This window comes from Cetorhinus maximus, chromosome 10 (genome assembly GCF_964194155.1).
Source record: "Cetorhinus maximus chromosome 10, sCetMax3.hap1.1, whole genome shotgun sequence".
Classification (NCBI taxonomy): Eukaryota; Metazoa; Chordata; class Chondrichthyes; order Lamniformes; family Cetorhinidae; genus Cetorhinus; species Cetorhinus maximus.
Window position 1 is genome coordinate 19,021,116 of NC_135888.1, and position 24,974 is coordinate 19,046,089.

The following is a 24,974-nucleotide window of genomic DNA, read 5'->3' on the forward strand; positions in this document are numbered from 1 at the left end:
TCAGTTGACTTTCCTTAGATCTGTTTTGTTATCCTCTGTGCTTTTGGAATGCATTGTTTCAATCTTTTGGTTTTTTGGCATTTACTTTAGAGCCAACGTTCCTTCATCCAAATTATGTACTTTCCCTATCGAGACCTATATTGTCCTTCACCAAAAGCAATGTTAGTCAGCACTTAAGCAACATGTGATGATAATCTATCCATGAAAATCCTTAATATCCTTTATATGTAGTGTTTTCCTTGATGTAGGCTTGCTTGTGTGAAAGCTCAGATCAAGGTATGTTGTGGAATCGGATGTAGTATAATTCTGAATTTCATTGGCAATTTGAAAAAAATTAAAACTTGCATTTATCTAGCTCCTTCCAGGGCCTCAGGGCTCCTCAAAGTGCTTTACAGCTGATTAAGTACTTCTAAAGTGTAGTCACTGCTGTAATGTCCAAATGCAGTGGCCAATCTGCTCACAGCAAGCTCCCATGTACAGCATTGTGATAATGACCACATCACGTTTTTAGTCATGTTGGTTGAGGGAGAATTATTGGCCAGGGCACCAGGAGAACTCCCCCTGCTCTCCTTCGAAATGGTTCCAAGGATCTTCTACATCCGCCTGAGAGGGCAAATCGGGTCTTGGTTTTAACATCTCATCCGAAAGACGGTACCTCTGACAGTGCAGCACTCCCTCAGTACTGCACTGGAAGTGTCAGCCTTGATTTCCGTGCTCAAGTCCTGGTGTAGGACTTGAAAGCACCGGGTTCTGACTAAAGTGCTGCGACAAAATAAAAAGAAACATTTTTATTTGTGGTGTTATCATGTTCTTGGTTTATTTCTTTCCACAATGATGCATCTGGAATTAAAAACCAGGTCCCCTCAAACGAAAAGCCCAGCTTGTATTGAGACATGAAGCAGGAGTTTCCAGTTGTCAATTCAGGCGTCAAACTGACATTGCAGGTCAGAGGATTCACCAGTTTCCCATCGGGAATGAAAATCGGTTCGATTCTGCAAGGGCCCAGTTTTACACCACTGAGGAAAATTATATCGTTTTCATATCACCATCCTGAGGGATATAGCTCACGGTAATGGAAAAGAGCCGGCTTTATGAATTTGCGCTCCAAGGGAATACCGACATGGGCTCTCGGGAGGCGACGCTCCCTGGCGGGGGTACACGTTTGTAAAATAAGAGGTCTTTTCGAACAACATAGAGAGCCAGAGTTAGCACAGTAGTGGATGGTTAGGAAAAGGAGAGCACCTCGGGATTGAAGCTAATTCGGTAATACCCTCCAATGGCAAGGCAGGAGCTCAACTCATGGAGAATCAGCATGCTGTGTCGCTCATGTCATGATAATCCATGGGACACTGCAAGCTTTTATATCGCTGGCTGACTGAAATGTTATTCAGTATTTTAAAGGGCGGTTATTTAATATGGTAGATGCAGCAAAATTGTTTAAAAACTGCTCACAATAAGGATTTTTGTTAGTTGATGTGCACAAATGTTGTATTTATATCCTTGCTACTTGGCCTCTAGATAAATTAGCTTTTCAAACCACATTGAATTCACATCACTCATTCCATGCAACAGTGAAGAAAGAACCCACAAACTGCTGAATATGGTTTATGTTCCCAAAATGTGGTGTAATGTGTGCAATGATGCAGTAATGCTGAGAGCTGCTTATTCCCAATCTCAAATACTCCTGTGGCTGGAGAATGAACACCTTTTGAAGAATGGGCATGTCCTTGGCTTCCACTTGGGCTCCGCACTTTAGGATGGGTGTGAAGGCATTGGAGAGAGTGCAGAAAAGATTCACGAGAATGGTTCCAGGGATGAGGAGCTCGAGCTATGAAGATAGATTGGAGAAGTTAGGACTGTTTTCCTTAGAGGAGAGAAGGCTGAGAGGAGATTTGATGGAGGTCTTCAAAACCATGAGGGGCCTGGACAAAGTAGCTGGGGCGAAACTGTCCCCTGCTCGTGAAAGGATCAAGAACGAGAAGGCACAGGTTGATAGAAATTGGCAAAAGAAGCAAAAAATAATATGAGAAAAGCTTTTTCACGCAGCGGGTGGTTAAGGTCTGGAATGCACTGCCTGAGATTGTGGTGGAGGCAGGTTCAATCGAAGCATTCAAAAGGGAATTAGATTGTTTCCTGAAAAGGAAGAACATGCAGGGTTATAGGGAGAAGACGGAAGAATGGTGCTAAGTGAGCTGCCCATTCCGAGAGCCAGTACAGACATGATGGACTTAATGGCCTCCTCCTGTGCTGGAACAGTCCTGTGATTCTGTGACCTTGTTCTGTTTACTTAGGCCTCACGGGACCCCTTGACCCGTTCACCTTGCACTGTGAAGAATTTAAACTAATACTAGGTTTGTGTCTCCATGGTTACAGGGAAGGACAACAGTCCCCTGAACAGTGGCAAAGGATGTATGGCCGGTGTTCAGGGAATGAGGTTTATCACATCAAACTCGGTGACAGCAAGTTCTTTGGAGAGTACGAGGGGAAGAGTTTCACCTATGCTTCCTTCCATGCCCACAAGAAGTAAGTGTTCAGATTAACAATTCGTTATGGGGACTGAGTGGCGCCAGGGGTCAGACACTGAATGTTCACCACTGGGATCTGGGGTCCAATTTATCCAAGGGTATGACTCTGTAGCGATTTTGTTGTTGGACTAGTAATCCAGAAAACATGAGTTCAAATCCCACCATGGCACTTTGAGAATTTGAATTCAGTCTGTTTATAAAAAGAAAAAGTTTGGAAGTTTCTGTTCAAAAAGCGGGTTTCTGTAAGATTGACTGTGAGGCTGTTTTAATTTCAGATTTCCAGTATCCCCAGCACTTTGCTTTTGTTAACCATGAGATGTTCGATTGTCACAAAACCAGCTGGTTGACTAATGCCCTTTAGGGATGAAAATGCTGCCCTTACTCGGTCTGGTTTATATGTGACTCCAGTCCCGTACTGATTTAGTTGATTCTTACCAGCCCCGTAACATGGTCCAGGAAACCATTCAGCTGCAGCAAACCATTAGTTTTTTAAAAAATGTATTCATTGTCAGGATGTGGGGGTAGCTGGCTGGGTCAGTATTTATTGCCCATCCCTAATTGCCCTGGAGAAGGTGGTGGTGAGCTGCCTTCTTGAGCCGCTGCAGTCCATGTGGTGTAAGTACACCCACAGTGCTGTTAGGGAGGGAGTTCAGGATTTTGACCCAGCGACAGTGAAGGAACAGCGATATAGTTCCAGGTCGGGATGGTGTGTAGCTGAGAAGGGAACTTGCAGGTGGTGGTGTTCCCATGTGTTTGCTGCCCTTGTCCTTCTAGGTGGTAGAGGTCGTGGGTTTGGAAGGTACTGTCGAAGGAGCCTCGGTGAATTCCTGCAGTGCATCTTGTAGATGGTAAACACTGCTGATGTGTGCGTCGGTGGTGGAGAGAGTGAAGGTTTAAGGTGGTGGATGGGGTGTTAATCAAATGGGCTGCTTTGTCCTGGATGGTGTCGAGCTTCTTGAGTGTTGTTGGAGATGCACTCATCCAGGCAAGTGGAGAGTTCAAGAAAGAAAATCACCACTTTCTCGGTGCAGCTAACTTTGGGCTGATCTCCCAATGATGATCACATCCTGAAAATGATTTTCTTTTCAAACCGGGATCAAAGGTTCTTCTGTCTGTTGGTTGTAAATGTGCAATTTGTACAGATAAACTCCCACTTCCAGTGAGTATGCTACCACCACCACCCTCCCCTCTCAACCGCCACCCTCCCCCGACCCCCACCACACGCAGGAAACAAAAAAGTTCCTAATTTAGCAGCAATTTGCAATCTAACTTTGAGCTATCTTGTGCAACAGATGAGAAATACCACTTTGAAGCAGCCACCTTGGGCATGCTTGATGCCAATTGTTGAAGGATGGAACTGGAGCCAATCTTTACACACTTTTATAAGCATTTATTTACAGAGTGAAACATTACAAGCATACATCTCCTAACCCAACAACCACAGTTTCAGTCTGTGTCTACTTAGAGGGGCACAAGTGAATCCTCGGTTAATGCCCACCATCGGCATAAAATTAAACACGGTCAATATACAATTAACCCTTGATGTTGAAATTGGGTGCCTGAGATGGAAATGTTCTATTCTGGGTGCAGATTGAGGGAAAAAGCCCATAAAAATTTCATAAAAGCCTGTTGCCATTGTGAGCACTAAGTGGTCACCTTACCCTCTTCCCACTTGGGAATGCAATTCAAAATGGTGTTAATGGTTACCCGTGCTGCTAAAAAACCCTCCATTTGTCTTCTAATATCATCTTTGCTAAGCACTGCCAAAAATAACCTTTACCATTTGGAGCTGTAAATAATAAGCTATCAAACCTGGGATACAGAAGATGCAAATCTTTGGTCAAAGTGGATACTAACTATTAAATTCACTTACAAAGTCACCTCTGGCTAGATGTGGATGCCAATTAAGCCACAGTTTATGTTGATGGTGAACACCCACATCTTTAAGATTAATCCCAATGTCATGCCATTGTTTTGTGAGGAAGCTCATGTATAAGTTTTTTATTCCTCTCATTGATTAAGCTGCAATTAGAAAACATGTAGAAAAGAGAACATTGTTGTTGGAAATCTGACAGAAAATTCTAATCAATGAGCATCTGAGGGAGAAGGATCACTCTGAGTTGCACTTTGAGTGCAAATCTCCTTTAGAAATGTTCTGACAGATGGTAATAGCCAAAATGCTCATGCATTTCACTGTTTGACCTGTCCATTTCCACTCCCATATCATCACCAACTTTTCCCCTATCTCAGCCCGTCTTCTGCTGAAACCTTCATTCATGCCTTTGTTATCTCTAGACTTAACTATTCAAATGCACTCCTGGCTGGTCTCCCACATTCTACCCACCATAAACCTTAAGGTTATCCAAAACTCTGCTGCCTGTGTCCTAACTCACAGCAAGTCCCATTCTCCTATCACTGCTGCGCTCACTGACTTACATGGGCTTCCAATCAAGCCTTGATTTTAAAATTGTTTTCAAATCCCTCCATAGCCTCACCCCCTCCACAATCCTCTGAGATATCTACACTTATCTAATTGTGGTCTCTTGACCATCCCTAATTTTAATCACCCACTATTGGTGGTTGCGTTTTCAGATGCCTAGGCCCAAAACTCTGGAGTTCCCTCCCTACACCTATCCGCCTCTCTGCCTCATTTTCCTCCTGTTAAGACGCTCCCTAAAACCTGTCTCTTAGACTAAATTTTGTTCATCTGCCCTAATATCACCTTATGTGGCTCGGTGTCATATTTTGTTTCATAAAGCTCCTGTGAGCTCCTTGGGACATTTATTGTGTTAAAGGTGTGATATAATTATAAGTAGTTGCAGAGTATGTCTGACATGAAAGAGCTTTTCGGCCAAATTAATATGGGATCTTTATGAAGAGGAACCGGTGAGCTTTTCGAATGGAACAAAGGGCCTACGAACATACGAATTAGACGCAGGAGTTGGCCACTCGGCCCCTCGAGCCTGCTCCACCATTCAATAAGATCATGGCTGATCTGATTGTAACCTCTACCCCACATTCCCACAATAAACTTTCACCCCCTTGTTAATCAAGAATCTATCTAGCTCTGCCTTAAAAATATTCAAAGACTGCTTCCTCCGCCTTTTCAGGACTGCTTCCTCCGCCTTTTCAGGAAGAGAGTTCCAAAGACTCATGGCCCTCTGAGAGAAAAAATTCTCCTCATCTGTCTTAAATGAGCGACCCCTTATTTTAAACAGTGACCCCAAGTTCTAGATTCTCCCACAAGAGGAAACATCCTCTCCATATCCACCCTGTCAAGACCCCTCAGGATCTTAAAGGTTTCAATCAAGTCGCTTCTTACTCTTCTAAACTCCAGTGGGTACAAGCCTAACCTGTCCAGCCTTTCCTCATAAGACAACCCGCCCATTCTTGGTATTAGTCTAGTAAACCTTCTCTGAACTGCTTCTAATGCATTTACATCTTCCTTTAAGTAAGGAGACCAGTACTGCACACAATATTCCAGATGTGGTCTCACCAAAGCCCTGTACAACTGAAGCATAACCTCCCTACTTTTGTAATCAATTCCCCTCAGAATAAACGATAACATTCTATTAGCTTTCCTAAATTACTGCAATAACATTCAAAGTTGGCTGAGTATTTCCTGGTTTTCTTCCTGTTCTTCAGGTATGGGGTCTGCCTGATTGGTGCAAAGAGAGAAGATAACAAGAGCATTTTGCTCAACCCTGGGCCCCGGTACATTATGGTTAACTCGGACACCTGCTTCTACATTAACATCACAAAGGAAGAAAACTCAGCATTCATCTTCAAAGAGGAAGAGAAGCAGAAGAAGAAAGGCCTAAGCTCAGAAGGTATCTTCAGTGGTGCTTCCAGGCTACCTGTCCACAGCATTATTGCAAGTATGGGTGAGTGATTAAACATCAAGATTAATTACCTTAAAATCTCAGCACTCTATTTTCTACATTGAAAAACCCCAGTGAAAGGTCAAGGCCCCTATTACAGGACATCATCAGGATTGAAAGAGAAGGAAAGGAAAATCAAGAAGTTGCAGCTGGCTGATGTCAAGCTTTAGGGTTCAAAGGTCAGATTTTGCAATGGATAATATCTGAACCTAAAGCATTCAAAAGTGCGACGAGTCTTTAAAAAAAAAAGCACTGCCGATGCTGAAAATCTGAAACAGAAATGCTAGAAACACTCAACAGCTGGAAACATCTGTGGAGAGAGAAACAGGGTTTAGGTCACATATTGATGAACCTTTGTCAGAACTGACAAAAATAAGAGATGTAACAGGTTTTAAGCAAGTGCGGAGGGAGGGGAAGAGGGGGAAGACAAGAATGATTAAATGACAAGAGGGATGATGGTGCAAGGCAAAAGGGAATGTATTGCGGCAAATAAAGAAACAAAAGATGGGTGTAGAATCTATGGCCAGGATTTTGCGGCAGCATAATGGCGGGACCCGCCAGGGAAGATTAGGCTGCCCAGCCCAAATTGTATTGACTTTCAGCAGGACCGGATGATCCCAGCCACGGGCGGGGCTGGAAAAATCCCGCCCTAAAAGTATGACTCCCAAACCAAATATTTCATCCAATGGTCTGACTCCATCAATGTAGGGTTGTTCACTCTGTTATCAGGCCCAGGTCTTGTATCCCTCCCCACAGTTTCCCATGGCCAGTAATGTGTTATTATCTGCAAACTTCAATATCATTCCACTTGTGTCTACGTCCAAATGGAGACCGAAAGACATCCTAGCAAAATCCTTACAGCACATTACTTACCTACATCCTGCTAGCGTTCTTCTCAACGCCCTCTGTGTTCACTTTTATAACTAATCTCTTACATGTCACTTATCAGATGCATTTTGCGACCTTCCTATCCATAATGAGAGTGGGGAAGATGAAGAAATATTAAGTGGAACAGAGGGAGTACGGGTCAAAAATAGAAGGGAATTCTAAAGACGCATTTATGTGAAAGTTAAGATAGAAGCCAAGGGAACATGATTAAAATCTAAATAATTCTCCAAGTAATCAAACCACCAGATAGGTCAGATAGACACTGGAGAAGGTGCAAAAGAGATTTACTCAGATGATACCAGAACTGAGATGTTACACCTGTCAGGAAAGATTGAACAGGCTTGGACTCAGAAGACAGGGCAGTGACCTGATAGAAGTCTTTAAGATTATGAAAGGATTTGGCTGGATAGACCTACCCACTTGCAGATCCTTCCACTTACAGAGGCAACAAGAGTGAGGGACCATAAATCACTAGTAAGTGCGATAGGAAATTCAGGAGGAACAACCCAGAGAGTGGTCAGAATATGGAGCTCGCTATGAGTAGTTGAGGTAGCTGACATAGATGCATTTAGGAAAAACTAGATAAACGCATGAAAGAAAATATCAAGTCAGAGACTTGGGGGGAGATGTAGTATAAAGGGTTAAAGTTGAATATGTAAATATATAGTCAACATCATCGGTGACATAAGGCCATATGAGAACATAACATGGAGGTAGGGAGAGTTCTATGTAAAGCATTATGTAGAGGCAGCCTTGTAAATTGTTAGTGTAATATTAAATAAAAGAGAGGGTTTGTTAACAGTATCAATTCCAGCCTTATCTGTAAGTCCAGAACTATGACTACCACATACCAGACCAAAACCAACAATAACAGATATGTCAATGGGGTTAGATGAAGAGGTGTGAGAGGAAGCTTACGTGGAGAATAAACACCAGCATGGGCTTGTTGGACTGAATAACCTGTTTCTGTGTTGGAAATACTATGTAATACTGTGTGGCCAGTGCAAGAATTGATGATTCAATTAAATGGGAACTGGACAAATTCCTGGTGAAGCAGGAAGTTTGGGCTAGGGTTGATGTTGTCACTTTTTTGTCAAGTCCAAAACAAGGACTAAAGATAGGACAACTATGGCCTCAGTTTTAAGATTTGGTTTTGTTGTTGGTCATGATTCACTTGGAAACTCCCTTGACGATTCAGTGAGTTTCTTCTTCGAGTAGGTGAGCCATATAGAGCAGAAAGGCCACAGGTTTAATTCCGGTGGCTTCTAAGTTACTCAATTTCAATCATAATATTTAAAGAGACGTTGCTGCTCAAAGCCTAGGCTGGTCAATGTAAATGATGCTAGGTGTAGGATACCTATCAAAAATAATTAGGGCCGGTCTTGAAAGAGGATTGCACAAGCTCAACAGACTGCTAGCCCGACCTTGGCGTCTCTCTATTTATTTTGGTCTTACAGCTTGTTTAAAATGGCTGCACACTCACTAAACTTAGGAGGCAACTGGAAGTTAGCAATCATTTCATAGGGCCGAATTTTGCCCTTGGCGGGTGAACTCGGTGGACGGGAGTTGTCGGGAAGCCGACTGCTGCCCGCAATTGGCACTGCACCGCAATTTCATGCTGGCAGGCCATTTAAGGCCCTCCCAGCCAAAAACGTGAGTGGTGCCTGTGCGGAGGTGTGGGGGGAGGAGTGTAACAGGGCTGAGCATGGAGCTGCCTCAGGGAGATGAAGAGATATATAAAAAAAAAATTTTTAAATAAAAATGTAATAAAAGATGTCCCGTCATGTGACTCTGTCACATGAGCAGGGACATATTATTAATGAAAAACTAAAGTTTTTATTTCGTTTTTATTTGCTTTTGGAAACCTCATCCCGCCGGCGGATGAGGTATCCAAAAACATGCAAAGGCCGCTTGGCCTTTTCGCCGGCCCGCCGACCGTTAGGTTGGATGGGCAGCGAAAACTTTACGTTAATTGATAACTTAATGGCCTTAACAGGCCTTTGAATTGTCGGCGGGCGCGCTGCTGTCTCCGGCGCACGCCCGCCGACCGAAATATCGCGCGACCGCGCGCTGATGTCGGCACACTCGGCCGACACCAATGCGCATCATTTTACGCTCGAGCGGATCAGGCGTGACCCCGCCTGCTGAGCAAAAACTTCTGCCCATAGAATCAGAGAATGATACAGGACAAAAGGAGGCCACTTGGCCCATTGAGCCTATGGTGGCACTTTGGTAAAGCTAGCCAATTTATTTGACTCTCCTCTTTCCCTGCAACCTTGTAATTTTTTTTTCCCTTCAAGTATTTATCCAATTCGCTTTCTTTCGTAAGGTACTATTTGCTTCCAACACACCTTCAGGTGCATTCGAGATCGTAAATACTCACTTGTGGGAGTTGTCTCTGGTTCTTTTGGCAGTCCACCTTAACTCTTGTCCTCTGGTTGCCAATCCTTCTGTCGCTGGAAACAGTTTCTCCTATTTACCCTAGCAAAACCATTGATTATCTTGAAACATAGATTAATAGAAAATAGGAACAGGAGTAGGTCATTCGGCCCTTCGAGCCTGCTCCGCCATTCATTATGATCATGGCTGACCATCTATCTCAGCGCCAACACCTCTACCAAATCTCCTCTTGGCCTTCCGTGCTCTAAGGAGAACAGCACCAGCTTCTCCAGTCTCTCCACATAACTGAAGTCCCTCACCTCCGGTACCATTCTGGTAAATCTCTTCTGCGCCCTCTCCAAGGCCTTGACATCCTCCCTAAAATGCGGTACCCAGAATTGAACATAGTGCTCCCAGTTGAGGTCTAACCAATGTTTTAAACAAGTTTCTTAAGGTCGAAGGAAACAAACTGAGCTTTTATTTGCAAATATCCCGCTAAATAGCCCAAATCATCGTTGGGTTTACATAACCCCATTTTCGAACTTCTTAATTTTAGGTCAATGTCAGATTTGGTGAAGATGTAACTGTCATGTCCCAGTGTTGAGATTTAGATATGTTTGTGTTCCACCCACGCAACCTAATTTAGAGCCACCTTTGAAATAATTTAGTTCCATGCTCATGAATAAGCAGTTACACAAAAGTAATTACTTTGTAGTCAATAAACTAACAACATTATAAATGTGACGTCTCTAAATCGGATGTAATCGGGTGTATGAACTTCTCTGCAGATTCTGTTATTGAACTTGTTACAAAAAATACTGATAATATTTTAAAAACACAGTCAACTGGGACCCTGCTTGAGAATAAAATAAATCTTCTCATTAGAGTAAAAGTGTGAATATCCTTACACCAGAGGGATATTTTGCTTTGTGCATAAAATGAAAGGAAAACACTTTCATTAAATTGAGCAAAGATCTATAACAGTTTAGTAAAAGTGATGGGAGTTACCATTGACCAGAAACCCAACTCGACCAACCATATAAACACTGTACTGTGGCTATAAAGAGCAGGTCAGAGGCAGGGAATTCTGTTGTGAGTGACTCACCTCCTGACTCCCCAAAGCCTGTGCACCATCTACAAGGCACAAGTCAGGAGTGTGATGGAATACTCCCCACTTGCCCGGATGAGTGCAGCTCTGACAACACTCAAGAAGCTTGACACCGTCCAGGACAAAGCGGCCTGCTTGATTGGCTCCCCATCCACCACCTTAAACATTCACTCCCTCCACCACTGATGCACAGTGGCAGCAGTGTGTACCATCTACAAGATGCACTGCAGCAATTCACCAAGACTCCTTCAATAGCACCTTCCAAACCTGCAACCTCTACCACCGAGAAGGACAAGGGCAGCTGATGTATGGGAACACCACCATCTGCAAGTTCCCCTCCAAGCCATACATCACCCTGCCTTGGAAATATATCGGCTGTTCCTTCACGGTTGCTGGGTCAAAATTTTGGAACTCCCCTCCTAACAGCACTGTGGGTGTACCTACACCACACGGACTGCAGCAGTTCATCCCCAATTGACCTTCTCAAGAGCAATTAGAGATGAGCAATAAATGCTTGCCTACTCAGCCCTGTCCATATCCTGTGAACGAATAAATAAGAAAAACCTTTTGACAGTACACATAGAGCAAATGTTATTAACAAGCCCTTATTCACCAGGGAAAGGTATTCCAAATTCCTAAGAATCAGGAAGACTATGCATGATACAACAGAAAGAGGCAAACAGACCAAGGCGATTTGGTGTGAGAGAGAAGCGTTTGCGCATGGGTAAGAGTGCGAGAATGAATGTGCATAGTATTGAGCAGAGACAGAGGGGATGGGACAGTCTCTGATAACAGGAGAGAGGGAGAGCTGTTCCCTAAGGAGTGCTGGTTAAATATGATTGTTTTTGTTTCCTGGCTCCTATTCACATTTTTCTATTTCAGAAACGAAGATTGTATTTTGTTAAATCAATGGCTGTATGGCCATGATTTTTCTGATCCAGTGTTTTTATTTTATCTTTGTAATAGGTAAGGTCGAGTCAGAAATAGAAATCGATTTTTTTTTTTACTTTTGTTGCTGAAGAGTGCTGAACCAACCAGTTAAATACTGGCCAGAAGATTATCGCCTACAATGTATATTTCTCATGAATCAATAATTTGCTTGAAAGAAAGCAATTTTTTTTGCAAGATTCTTTTTTTTTTCAAACTGGGAGTCGAGGGTAAATGACAGAATCTGGCCTTTGGCAAGTTCAGTTCTTCTCAAGCTAGGTGCCGCACAGTAAAATACAAAATACTTTATCCTAATATCAAATTACCTCATCAATTATACTTTGTTTCTCGAGGGAAGGCAGTGGTGTAGTGGTATTGTTGCTGGACTAGTAATCCAGAGAACAAGGGTAATGCTCAGGGGACCCAGGTTTGAATCCTGCCACGCCAGATGGTGAAATTTGAATTCAATAAACATCTGGAATTTAAAAAGTCTAATGATGATCATGAAACCATTGCTGATTGTTGTAAAAACCCATCTGGTTCACTAATGTCCTTTAGGGAAGGACATCTGCTGTTCTTACATGGTCTGGTCTACATGTGACTCCAGATCCACAGCAATGTGGCTGACTCTTAAATGCCCTCTGAACAAGGGCAATAAATCGACACCCACATCCCATGAATGAATAAGCTGGAATTCTGTGTACCTACAGGCATTGGCAGATCTCTACTCTCTTCCTTCTGCATCTCCTGCCTTTGCCCCACAAAGGCACACACTCTAGCCCCAGTTTTAACCCAACCCAGATTCAATCCCTGTACCAGCTGTGGTAGTTTTTGGAGACCTGCCTCCTTGCCTTACCCCATGCTTGATGTGGAGTAGGTTCCCCTCTAGCTATATAACCACTTGTCTCTCTTTCTAGGTGGATGCCTATGATCCCTGGTTGCTATGGCTGATTACCTTATCTGATGCAAGCATAGGTGTCCACACCCTGTTCACTGAACTCAGGACTAGGTTAAAATTGGGCCTGTACTCTTTCTCTACATTTCTGTCTATAGCTGTGTGTCTCTCTATCTCTCTCTCTGTCTGAGTCTGTGTTTTTCTGTCTCCCTCTCTTTATCTCCATCTCACTTTCTCTGTGTGTCCCAATGTCTCTGTGTCTCCATGTATTTCTTTCTCTCTGGGCTGGATTTTCCCTATTGGGGGCGGAAATCAGAAGTCGGAACTGTTTCCAGATCCCTGCCCCCGCAGACAAAAAGTCACTCAATGCAATTTTCACAGAGGTGTCCCCTTGATTGGCCTGGAGTCAGGTCCCCTGTCCAATTAAGGGTGGCGGGTGGGCTCTCAAAGCTGGAGGGCCAATCAGAGATCTTCCAGGTTGAGAGCAGCAGCAGACAGTGATGGCAAGTTAATGGGTCTGGACAGGGTAGATAGGGTGTAGCTATTCCCATTGGTGGAAGGATCAAGAACAGGAGGGCGCAGATATGATTGGCCAATGAAGCAATGCCAACATGAGTGTGGTGGAGACAGGGTCAATCATAGCTTTCAAAAGGAAATTGGGTCATTAACGGAAAAGATAAAAATTGCAGAGCTACAGGGATAAGGCAGGGGAGCGGGACTAGGTGAGTTGCTCTTGTAGAGAACCAGCACAAACACAATGGGCCGAATGGTCTCCTGTGCTTTAACCGTTCTATGATTCAATAAACCTATAACAGAGAGGGCACATCAACATGCAAATGCCCTTTCACCAATTTTTTTTACGTCTTTAATTAAAAAAATTGTTCCTGCAAGCAAGCCACCATTATAGCGGTGGAGGGGGGGGAGGCACTGGAGGGCTGGAGAGATAGGGGGTGTCCCTCTGCAGGATAACCCTAGGTTGCCCTTGCACTCAGCAGGCAGGGTGGGTTTCTAGGCCTGCCTGCAATACCTCCCACTCTCCCCGTCCCCCCAAACCCCCCAGTCTTCCACTGGCCACTAGCCTCTGGGTACCTACAGCCTCCCTTGCTGGTGTATGTAAAATTCCAGTCAGCCTCCTTTTACTGCACTTAACAAGACTCTTAACAAGACAATTGGCTACCCGCCACTTGGGGCTAGGTACCCCTGCAGGTTCCAATCCCACTACTGCTAAAATGGGAAACTGGCACACCAGCCAACACCAGTATTTTTGGGCCCTGTTCACACTGTTCCTGTCTCCAGCTGGGCCCAAATATTTAGCCCTTTCCCTTCTCTCTCTCACTCACCTTCTCTCTGTCTTCTCAAAATGTACATATTTGCCGAGCATCTGTATTCTTTGCATGTGTTATGGACAGGAGGGGGTTTAATTTGAATGGCCCTGATTTCTCCTCTCACCATTCGTCTGTAAACAGAAAGGTGTTTTGATTTTGATTTCCCCCTTTGTAAGTGGTGGCACATTTCCCAAACCCTCAATTTTGCTGGGATCCAGTTTCTATTAATAACCTCACAGCAAACTTGAGATAAGAAGAGTGGAATCGTCCCAGATTTGCACTAAATGCAGTAGTGGGTGGGAAAAAGGATGTTTTACCCATTGGCCGCAATGGTGGCTTGTCACACCGTGTTGTCCCAATACCGCCTCATTAATTATGCAGCCACAGGAAACACGCTGCCTCGCTGGCGGGCAGCCTCTGAATCGCCCATCACGCTGTTACCTCACCGTTCCCTCACTCCGGGTGCCATATCTAAACTGCAGCCACACACACAGTTCTCAGTGCTTACAGCCCAGGATGGCTCCACTGAAGACATGACCCTGAAAGCCAAGAAGAGTTCAGTGACCCGTCACTGGAATGCCTTTCAGAGGCACGCCGTGATGTCCTCCACCCCTGCTGTGGCCGCAGGCGGTCCAGCAATCTCACCGCTCCGGCTTGGGAGCAGTTGCCGTGGTGGTCAGTGCCAGCGCTGCACAGAAGAGGTTTGACCTCATCCGTGCCACCAGCGTAAGGCAACCACCTCATCACCTTAAACTCACACACTCAAGCCCATCACACATTCACTGGGATCTCACTCACTGCCAGCTCAAGGGACATCACCACTTACTCTCTCACACACACCCTTACATCCCCATCTGGCCTCATCTCCTCTGGAGACTGCCTCCTCAGCCCTCACCATCTTGAGGCCACTTGCACAGATCAACTTGCGCCCCCACACACACCCTGGGATACCTCCCTTCCCCAGTACAGCCCTCATCCTGCAGCCTCTTCCCTTGCCTGAGGCCACTTCTCCCCCTTCCCCAAACAAGCCCTAGCCCTGCAGCCATTGAAAAGCCACCCAGGCCTTATGGCTGATCTGGTGGGTAGGGACCTGCCCATGAGCCTCCTTAAAAGTGATGTGGTTCTGCCTGTGAAGCCTGGCGCTGATGACTGCAAGTGCTGCCCAAAGCAAGGTAGGCAAACAAACCTCGAAGTCCGGAGCGAAATGCAGCTCACCAGATGCACGTTGCTTATGTACAGTTGTGAAACACGTTGGTGTTCAATCACACTGATGTGCTTGGATGATCCAGTGTGAAGGGGATGATTCCGGCGAGCTGGGCTTATAATGATATGCAGATGTATCACAATGAAGTCCCTGACATCCGACGATGGGAAACACAGCCCGCCATTGATGGGCAGAGTGGATGATTGCAAACAGGTTTCACGACAGCGTAAAACCGATTTTTGGCCTTCCCACCCTATTGTCCGCTTACGCCCGCCATGACACCCGACTCCAGCGGGCATGGAAAATTCCGCCCAAGGTAAAGACAGAGGGTTAGTTCATTTGCACACACTCAAAATGCAGGAGGCAGGTGTCACTACATAGCCCCCAGTGCATTCATATAATAAAAGAGGGATAGAGAAAGAGTTCCAGGGCAAAGACCATAGAGAAAAGACTTATTGTTTCACGTGAGTCCAGAATCCAGAATCAAAGTCCAATTGTGTATTCTTTCAGAGGCCGACAGGTTGAAGGCTGATGCTGGATAATTCACTTTTCCAGTAGCGATGACTTCCACAATAGGATATGCATGTAAAGATGAATTAGTCTTGTAGGTGATGACATAGAAAGTCAGATGTTCCAGTAGAAACAGTGTAGATGGGGCCAGGCATTTAGACCTGGACAGAGCCCTGGTAGTTCTGAGCTCCTGCTTGCTAGATGGAAGATGGCAGACTGATTGGCAGTACAATGAGATGGGGGTGGGGGGTGGGGTGGGTGGGGGGGGGATCATGTGATATGACTCCCACTTCTCCACTTTGGCTTTGACAAAGGATGTATATTCCTTTGTCTGAATTTTTGAGATTGTTAATGTTCAACCATTAAGAATTTAAAAGGAAAGGTGCAAGGGTTCTTTGCCTTAGCAGACCGGTTGCTTCATTGCCCAGGCCTGGCTTAGGAAATGTAGATTGCTTTTGTATAATCTCCTTTGAATTTGATCTCTTCAGCCATGGGAGTTATTAGCATCTCTTCAGAGATAACGAGATGACAGCTTCTCTGATATTGCCAGAAAGTTCCCTTTTGTTTGAAAGTCACAGCTAGCTATAGCTTCAGTCATTTTAAAGCCTTTGCCCTGTACTTTAAAATGTTATAAATAAGCAATGGTGATAGATATATATTTCATAAAAAATATAGTGTGAGGTTTTAGCTCTGTTACAAATATTTAAATCAACTGCAGTGTTCAGTGCTTGATTGTGTGAGTCTGCTCACTAATGATGCTCACCGTGCTTGATTGGTTAAGCTGGGGTGTTGACTCACAAATTAATAAACAGACACAGAAGCTGCAGGAAACTGAGCTAAAAGCTTGGGGGTAGACATTTTTAAATTTGTAGAGCATTCTAAAAGTTCCTGCACACTCAGAAACTAGTGTCATCTCTGCATTGCTTTGAAGCAAATCAAATATATGAAAAATATGCCAACACCAACGATAAGCCTGGTTTGACACTGCATTGGGTTACATCCAGATGATATCAGATCAAGACAGCCTTCACCACCACCTCTGTCTGAAATCAGGTCAGATGTTGATTGCAGAGCTGCACTGCAAAGCGTCACTGTAAAGTGAAAGCTGTTCAAACATTAAGATTGCATATAAATTAGTGCCGAAATCATCGACATTTAAATCACCTTCCTCAACAGAGACATGTAGTTATATAGTTCTTTTTTACGTTACATGCAATTAACTTAGTTTTGGAATGTAATAGTCATTATGTAGGAAAATATGACAACAGGTTTGTGTATTGTTGGCTGCTACAGAGAGATGAATTATATCAAGGGATCCTTAACATTCACCTGAATTATTAGCACAGGCAGCTGTGGCTCAGTTGGTAGCACTTTTCTCTGTTAATTAGTGAGTTCAAGCCAAAAATCAAGGCTAACCCTAGAGGAATTGCTGCACTATCAAAGTTTCAGTCTTGCAGATGAGTCTTTAAACTGAGGCCCAGAGCGACTGCCTCTCTTGGAAGACCTCATGCCACTTCTCGGAAGAAGGGCAGGGGAATTATCTGGGGTGTCCTGCCAAATATTTATCTCTCAATCATTGTCACAAAAAATGCAGATTATCATATTGCTATTTGTGGAAGCTTGCTGTGCCCGAATTAACTGCCATGTTTCCTATATTATAGCAGTGGCTACACTTCAATAGTGTTTCGTTGGCTGTAAAGCGCTTTGGGATGCCTGGCAGTCGTGACACAAATACAAGATTGTTTTTTTTAGTTCTTTTTTAAGGTTGCCTTTTTTAACACCTAAGCAGAAGAATGGCACCTCTGACAATGCAGCACTTCTTCACCAGTGATGAAAATTGTTTGCAGACATCCAGAAGTACCCTAATGATAGCATAAAATATATCTGCTGCTTAAAACCTCTGCTATATATTTACCACCTCCAAATGTGACTATTTCAATGCTGTCCTGGCCATACTCCCATCTGTCAACCTCTGTAAACATCAGCTCATCCAAACCTCTGCTGCCCATGGTCTATCCTGCAATGTTCCGCCCGCCCATCACCCTTGTCCTCACTGACTAATGTTAGCTCCTGATTTCCGAATGCCTCATAGCTAAAATTCTCATCACATTTAAATGTATTTCGTGGCCTCACAGCTCCAATCTCTGGGACCTCCTCTTTAATTTCGCAGTTTACCCCAAACTCTCCTTTCCTCTGACTCCAGCCTCTACACCCCCTCTCTTAGCCCCACAATTGGCGGCTGTGCAGATGTGTCATATGTAATTATTAATTTCCATATGTATTATGCTCCCATTGGGGAATAGTGAAGGGATCTTAAGCAAATAGATTGGTATCATGCAGAGTCTTAGTGTCGAGCCTTAGCTCCAGAATTCCCTCCCTAAACCTTTCGACACCCCCCTCTCCTCTTTTAAGAACCTCCTTAAAACCCACCTCTTTGACCAAGATCCTCCTTGAACCCCATCTCTTTGACCCATCTTTTGGTCACCTCTCCTAATATCTCCTTTGGTTTTGCATTTTTTTTTGGAATTATGCTTCTGTGAAAATGCCTTGGGATATTTTTATTTGTTTAAGCAGCTGATGCAAGTGTAAGTTGTTGTTGTAGTAAGAGTATTTGTCCATCGTTGGGGCAGAGGATTTGGTGGCATGTAAAATTCGGTGAGTTTCTACACAAACCATGAGCATTCCAAGTTGCTGGAGGAGGTTAAAAGGCCAATACCTGCATGATGCCAATCTGTTTGCTGAAGATCCCTTCACTATTCCCAATTTGACCCTCAATGTGAGTAGAATACGTATGGAAATTAATAATTACGTATAACTCATCTGCCTCCAGATATGACATTTAACAAGTGTCAGAACAAATGCTTATCAAGAAATGCACTCTTCAGACACCATAAAAATGACAGCAGAGTCTTTGTGACAAATAACATACGATTGCGAATTTTTCTGGTTCCAAATTCATTGTGAACGGATATCTTGACAAATTATCCAACCTATCAAGAATGTATTGAGTTTGACACTGCACACTTTAGCCTGCTGATTCTTTCTGTAAGATATTAGCTAATAAACTCATTAGTATATGAACACAAAAAGGTGTGTGGAAAAACATTGATGGATTCATCAGCCCTGTTCCAAATGTTGTCAGGAGGCATCAGGGTGCTCAATGAACCCACCCACTTGTCATGTAGTCTCCTGAAAGAGGCAAAAAAAATCAGGAAAACCAGTGTAGTAATTATGGTATTATTAAATGTGTAATGTACCTTTAAGAATAATACTTGTTAAGGAAGATCACATGATCTGTAGTAACCAATAGGAGAGTTGCGTGGGCTACCCCAGCAGTCAGTGTAGAGTTAGAGTTGGAGTTGAAAGCACATGTGTAGTTGCTGCTGAGTATGTTGTAAATAAACTTAATGTTTCTACCCAAGAAGTGTCTGCAGATCAACTCTATCACTAATAGTACAACTCGGCCACCCAACAACAACCAGTTTGTTTTTTTTTTATATTCATTCTTGGGATGTGTGCGACGTTGGCTAGGCCAGCATTTATTGCCCATCCTGAATTGCCCTTAAGGTGGTGGTGAGGCGCCTTCTTAAAATGCTGCAGTCCATGTGGTGTAACTACAAATACAATGCTGTTAGAGAGGGAGTTCCAGGATTTTGACCTAGCGACAGTGAAGGAACGGCGATACATTTCCAAGTCAGGACGGTGAGTGGCTTGGAGGGGAACTTCCAGGTGATGGTGTTCCCATGTGCTGCTGCCCTTATCCTTCTAGGTGGTAGCAATCATGAGTTTGGAAGGTGCTGCCTAAGGAGCCTTGGTGAGTTTCTGCAGTGCATCTTGTAGATGGTACACACTGCTGCCACTGTGACCGGTGATGGAGGGAGTGAAAGTTTGTGGATAGGGCTGCTTTATCCTGGATAGTATCAAGCTTCTTGAGTGTTGTGGGAGTTGCACTTATCCAGGCAAGCGGGGAGTATTCCATCACACTCCTGATTTGTGCCTTGTAGATGGTGAACAGGCTTTGGGAAGTCAGGAGGTGAGTTACTCGCTGCAGGATTCCTAGCCCCTGACTTGCTCTTGTAGCCACAGTATTTATATGGCTAGTCCAATTCAGTTTCTGGTCAATGGTAACCTCCAGGATGTTGATAGTGGGGGATTCAGTGATGGTAATGCCATTGAATGTCAAGGGGCGATGGTTAGATTCTCTCTTGTTGGAGATGGCCATTGCCTGGCACTTGTGTGGTGCGAATGTTACTTGCCACTTGTCAGCCCAAGCCTAGATATTGTCCAGGTCTTGCTGCATTTGGACATGGACTACTTCAGTATCTGAGGAGTCGCGAATGGTGCTGAATGGTGCAATCATGAGCGAACATCCCCACTTCTGACCTTGTGATGGAAGGAAGGTCATTGATGAAGCAGCTGAAGATGGTTGGGCCTAGGACACTACCCTGAGGAACTCCTGCAGTGATGGCCTGGAACTGAGATGTATGAGCTCCAATAACCACAACCATCTTCCTTTGTGCTAGGTATGACTCCAACCAGTGGAGAGTTTTCCCCAATTCCCATTGACTCCAGTTTTGCTAGGGTTCCGTGATGCCACATTCAGTCAAACGCTGCCTTGATGTCAAGGGCAGTCACTCTCACCTCACCAAGAAATTCTTCTCAGGCTCCTGGAGGGAATTGAAAGAACTCCTGGAGATTATGGTGACCTTGAAGTACCTGCCCAATATCCAACCCATTGTACACTGATATTTGTCACAGAAGAAATGACTTATATTGGGTGAGCTTTGTGGCTATGGGCCAAGTGCTGGAAAATGGGATTAGTGTAGTCAGATCTTTGTTGACCGGCGTGGATACAATGGGCTGAATGTCCTCCTTCTGTGCTGTAAATGTCTATGAGTCTATGAGCTTCCATTGTAAAAAATTGAACAAAATACGTTTCAGGTTCTGGCCCTGGGATGGTTTTATTACTGTGATTTATACAGGGTAATGTGTGTCAAGGGATTGACATGATACTATAAACTAGAGGAATGAAGCTCACATAATTGAACAAGATTATTTCATCCCTGAGACATGCTATTTAATAAACAACCTTCAAAGGTGAAAGATGTGCTTCCCAAATTGCTATGTTTGCTATTCAGTTACAAATAGTTGTTTCAAAGTATGCTATACAAAAATCAGGACAGAATATGTGACTTTAAAATAGGGTCTGAATCTACAGGCCTTGGTCCAATTTCCTCCACATATTCTAACCATACTTAGCCTGAAGACTATACGAGATCTTGACTTTCCATGTACAAAATCACATGAGATTGGCTAATAATAATTTTAAAAATCAAAGTTACATGAACAAGGATATTTGACTTTAATATTATGTTTGCATTCCCTATTGGGTCTCTACAATTAAACAGATTTCTACATATAAATACAAAACATTTAAGCTTGCTATCTTTCTTTTTCTTCATTCTCCCTTTTGTTCACTTTACTTTTTATCTTTGTTCAGCGAATGAAACCCGCCCTTGTGTTTCCATAAAATTGTTTTTAAACTTAGAATTAAATTGTTAACGCACATTCACTGAACCGTAATGAAAGCGGAAGGTGCTGGAAAAACTCAGCAGCATCTGTGGAGAGAGAAACAGAGTTGACGTTTCGGGTCCAGTATGAGTCATATTGGACACGAAACATTGGCCGGGATTTTCCAGTCCATCCCGTGGCGATTCCCACCACAGGATGGACAGAAGGTTGACGGACCAGCCAAAGATCCCTTGACACACATTACCCTGTATAAGTCACACTAATAAAACCATCCCAGGGCTAGAACCAAAAATGTATTTTGTTCAATTTTCTAAAACGAAGGCTCACCTAACCCACCTGCGGCGAGCAGGACTGGAAAATCTCGACCATTAACTCTGTTTCTCTCTCCACAGATGCTGCCAGACCTGCTGAGTTTTTCCAGCACTTTCTGTTGTTATTTCAGATTTCCAGCATCCACAGTATTTTGCTTTTATTTTACTTAACTGGACCTCTACTCCCTGGATTTTAATCTCCCTTTAGGAGTTACCTCACGATCATTGGCCTCTGAATGGCTGCAAACTAATTGGTTGTTTTCCAACCAGTCAAGGCTTGGAGGTCTGAAAATTGCCAGGTACAACTAAGTTGGTGTTTAATGTGATTTTCCAATTTCAAACTTAGGGCAGGACGACTCGATGAGATGTTATCTTGTTGGCAGAGTTCTGTGTTGACTATTACCTTTTCTTTTACTGTTTTCTTCCCCTTTGTGTGTGGGACGTGAAGTTAACCAGTCCACAGCCTACGGTAAGTAACGCATGAACTTCCCACCACTCAACATAAACTCACCCGAAAGGGTTTTCCAAGTTCTGTCTGATTATTTTTTCTCCGTAAATGTCATCGCAACTTGAATTTGTGGTTGCCCAAAGCATAGATAGGGTAATCATTTGTTTCCCGGAAGGAAAAAAACAGTTCGGCCCAGTACTCTTATTTTTTACTTCTATTCCATATTAAGGTATACAAGACCGGTTCAGACCAGTATTCTTATCTCCCAGTTTTTACTGTTTTTTCCTTCTGGGCTGGATTGTGCAATTCCAATTGCATTGCATGTAATGTTATTGGATGGATGTGCATAATTAGATGGATGCTGTACACCTAACAAAATGGCAGAAAATCAGTTTAGTAGTATATTCTAATAACAGTAATCACTGAACGCTGGAAGTGCCCAGCAGGCTATTCGCCATCTTAAAGAAAAATAAATAAGGTAGCATTTGGGTAAAATCCTTCATTAGAACTTGCTGAGCTGAACTATGAAGTCTGTTTTTTTTTTAATGAGCTTGACTGGCCTGCTGGGCATTTTCTGCTCCAGTTCAGATTTCATTTGTACGTCAGAGGTTTGATTCATTTGCATTAAATACATGTTTCCACATTCTTTTCCCTCATCCATTCCCCCCTCTCTTGAATTAATTTGGTTGGGCTTGTTTTGAGACCCAGGATTGGGGTGTTGGAGATGATGAGCACACTGTTTTCTTTATTCGTTCATGGGACGTGGCTGTCGCTGGCTAGGCCAACGTTTATTACCCTTGAGAAGGTGGGGGCTCTTGAACTGCTGCAGTACTACGGAGTGGTTTGCTAGGCCATTTCACAGGGCAGTTAAGAGTCAACCACATTGCTGCGGGTCTAGAGTTACATGTAGGCCAGACTGGGATGGAAGATTTCCTTCCCTAAAGGGAGTACGTTAGTGAACCAGATGGGTTTTTATGACAATCGACAATGGTTTCATAGTCATCATTAGACTTTTAATTCCAGATATTTTATTGATTTTAAATTCCACCCTTTGCCATGGTGGGATTTGAATCTGGGTCCTCCTGGGTCTCTGGCTAGTGACAATACCACTATGCCGTCACCTCCCAATATATATGGCCTCACTAGGCCTTGGTAATGCGAGCCACCAAGCTTGCATTAAGCATTGGTGCATCCTGACCCACAGCCCAGGACAGAACCTTTGCCATTCTTTAACTTTCCGGTTTCCAAAATCTAGACTGCCTTTCTCATGACCTTCCCCCTCGTCTTAACCCTAATTCACACAGACAGAGATGAAAGAATTGTCATACCCAATAGGTGAAGTGTTAATCTGATTCATTCATTAGTTTAGTCTCTTGGAGGTGAGGGGGGTGGGGAGGTAAGGAAACAACTTCCAATTCATATATTAACCCCCGCCCCCCTCAACCTCCCCACTTTTCTGAGAGCACCTTCCATTTTGAAACTGAGAGTTGTATTTATTCACAGAGGCAGAAGAAACTCAAGACTTATGTCTATTTACTAATGGTATTTTGGCTCCCTTGTACTCTTGGATTGTGTAGCATACCCATCCCTTGGAGCAAGGAAGATCCCCCCTGGTTCCTGTGCCCTAGCAAAATGGTGCACACAGCAGAAAAATGTCATATATAATATAAAAGCAGAAAATGCTGGAAATTCTCAGCAGATCTGGCAGCATCTGTGGGGAGTGAAACAGAGTTAACGTTTCAGTTTAATTACCTTCCATCAGAAAGATCTCACATGGCAGCTAATAAAATTATAAGAGATCAGGTTTATAATTTTGCTAGCACTCAAGATCGGAGGAACCTTACCCCAAAATGTCACCTTAGAAACCAAGATATTTATTTTCAGGGCCAAAAAAATGACATGGAAAACATATATTATATTGAGTTATAATTCCCTGTAACTTTTGCCTGGGGGTTATAGCTACGGTTGGCGATAGGTGTTCTTTTAACACATTCCTCATCCCATTATTTTAAGAGATGTCTTCTAAGCACCACGACAGGGATTTCCAGCTCCACCGTGGTGGGGCCTGCCGGGGTGGATGTGGCGGACCAGCCAAAAGTCCATTGACTTCGGCGGGGGTGGTAAATCCTGGCCTATGTAACACAGCATTACACCGTTACCTGTTAAAGGACAGTTACAAATCTATGAAGGATTCCTCCACTAATATTGCCAACAGTAAAGAAAGAAAGAACTTGCATTTGTATTGCATATTCTCCACCCTCAGGGCATCCTTATATACTTATGAGCTAACAACTTACTTTTGAAGTGTAATCATGGTTGTTTTCTAGCAATATCTGTCCTATTTTTGAAAATTAATTGAGGAAACGGCCTCATAATTCACTGGAGCTTTTTGATTGAAAGAGTATACTTATCTGATGATCATTTTTGAGATGCCCTGAAAACAAAACTGATGGCTGAACTATTTGTGTACTGTAACTTGATACAAGTTGAGAAAGAATATTGTTCCCATGTTGTTAATTAGGCTAATATTAAATGTCCACTTCAGATGACCATTAAAGAATTGTTGTCCCCCCTCCATTGTTATAAGGTGCTGGGGTCAGAAACATTGCAGTTTATTATCAACCAGCTGTTCCTACTGTGGCTTTCCCTGTTTATGCCAATATGATAAAAGAGAATAGCAACAACCGGATTTCTGATGTCCAGTTATTGTCCTGTACACCACTGCATTTTCATTCCCTGTCTTTGGCACACTTACATGCATTTTCATGCATCCTGAAAACTCAAACAAACCATTTGCAAAACTTCTATCCCAATTCTAAGCCTAGAATGAAACCAATGTTGTCAGCAGCAGAGAGTTCTTTGGAGCAGAACAATAGACTCTTGGGGCATTTGATGATACCCCAAGGACTAATTGACAGTCTTCTTGGGGCAACCCTACACTTCAATTTACAAACATTTTTAGTAATTTTTTTCTTCAACATGCAAAACTGCTCAAAATTGGAAAGTCCTGATCCTAGAAGATCAATCGCCTAGATATAAAC

The 24,974-nt window shown here is 43.4% G+C and overlaps 1 protein-coding gene across 1 annotated transcript in view; it reads left to right on the forward strand.

Moving 5' to 3' along the window:
* Positions 1-24,974, forward strand: part of kcnt1b (potassium sodium-activated channel subfamily T member 1b) — a 226,744-nt gene that overhangs the window by 135,664 nt on the left and 66,106 nt on the right. Inside the window, exons 16-17 of the mRNA XM_078551275.1 lie at positions 2,374-2,523; positions 6,171-6,409. Coding sequence (XP_078407401.1) covers positions 2,374-2,523; positions 6,171-6,409 — 389 coding nt within the window. The remainder of the gene's footprint in view (positions 1-2,373; positions 2,524-6,170; positions 6,410-24,974) is intronic.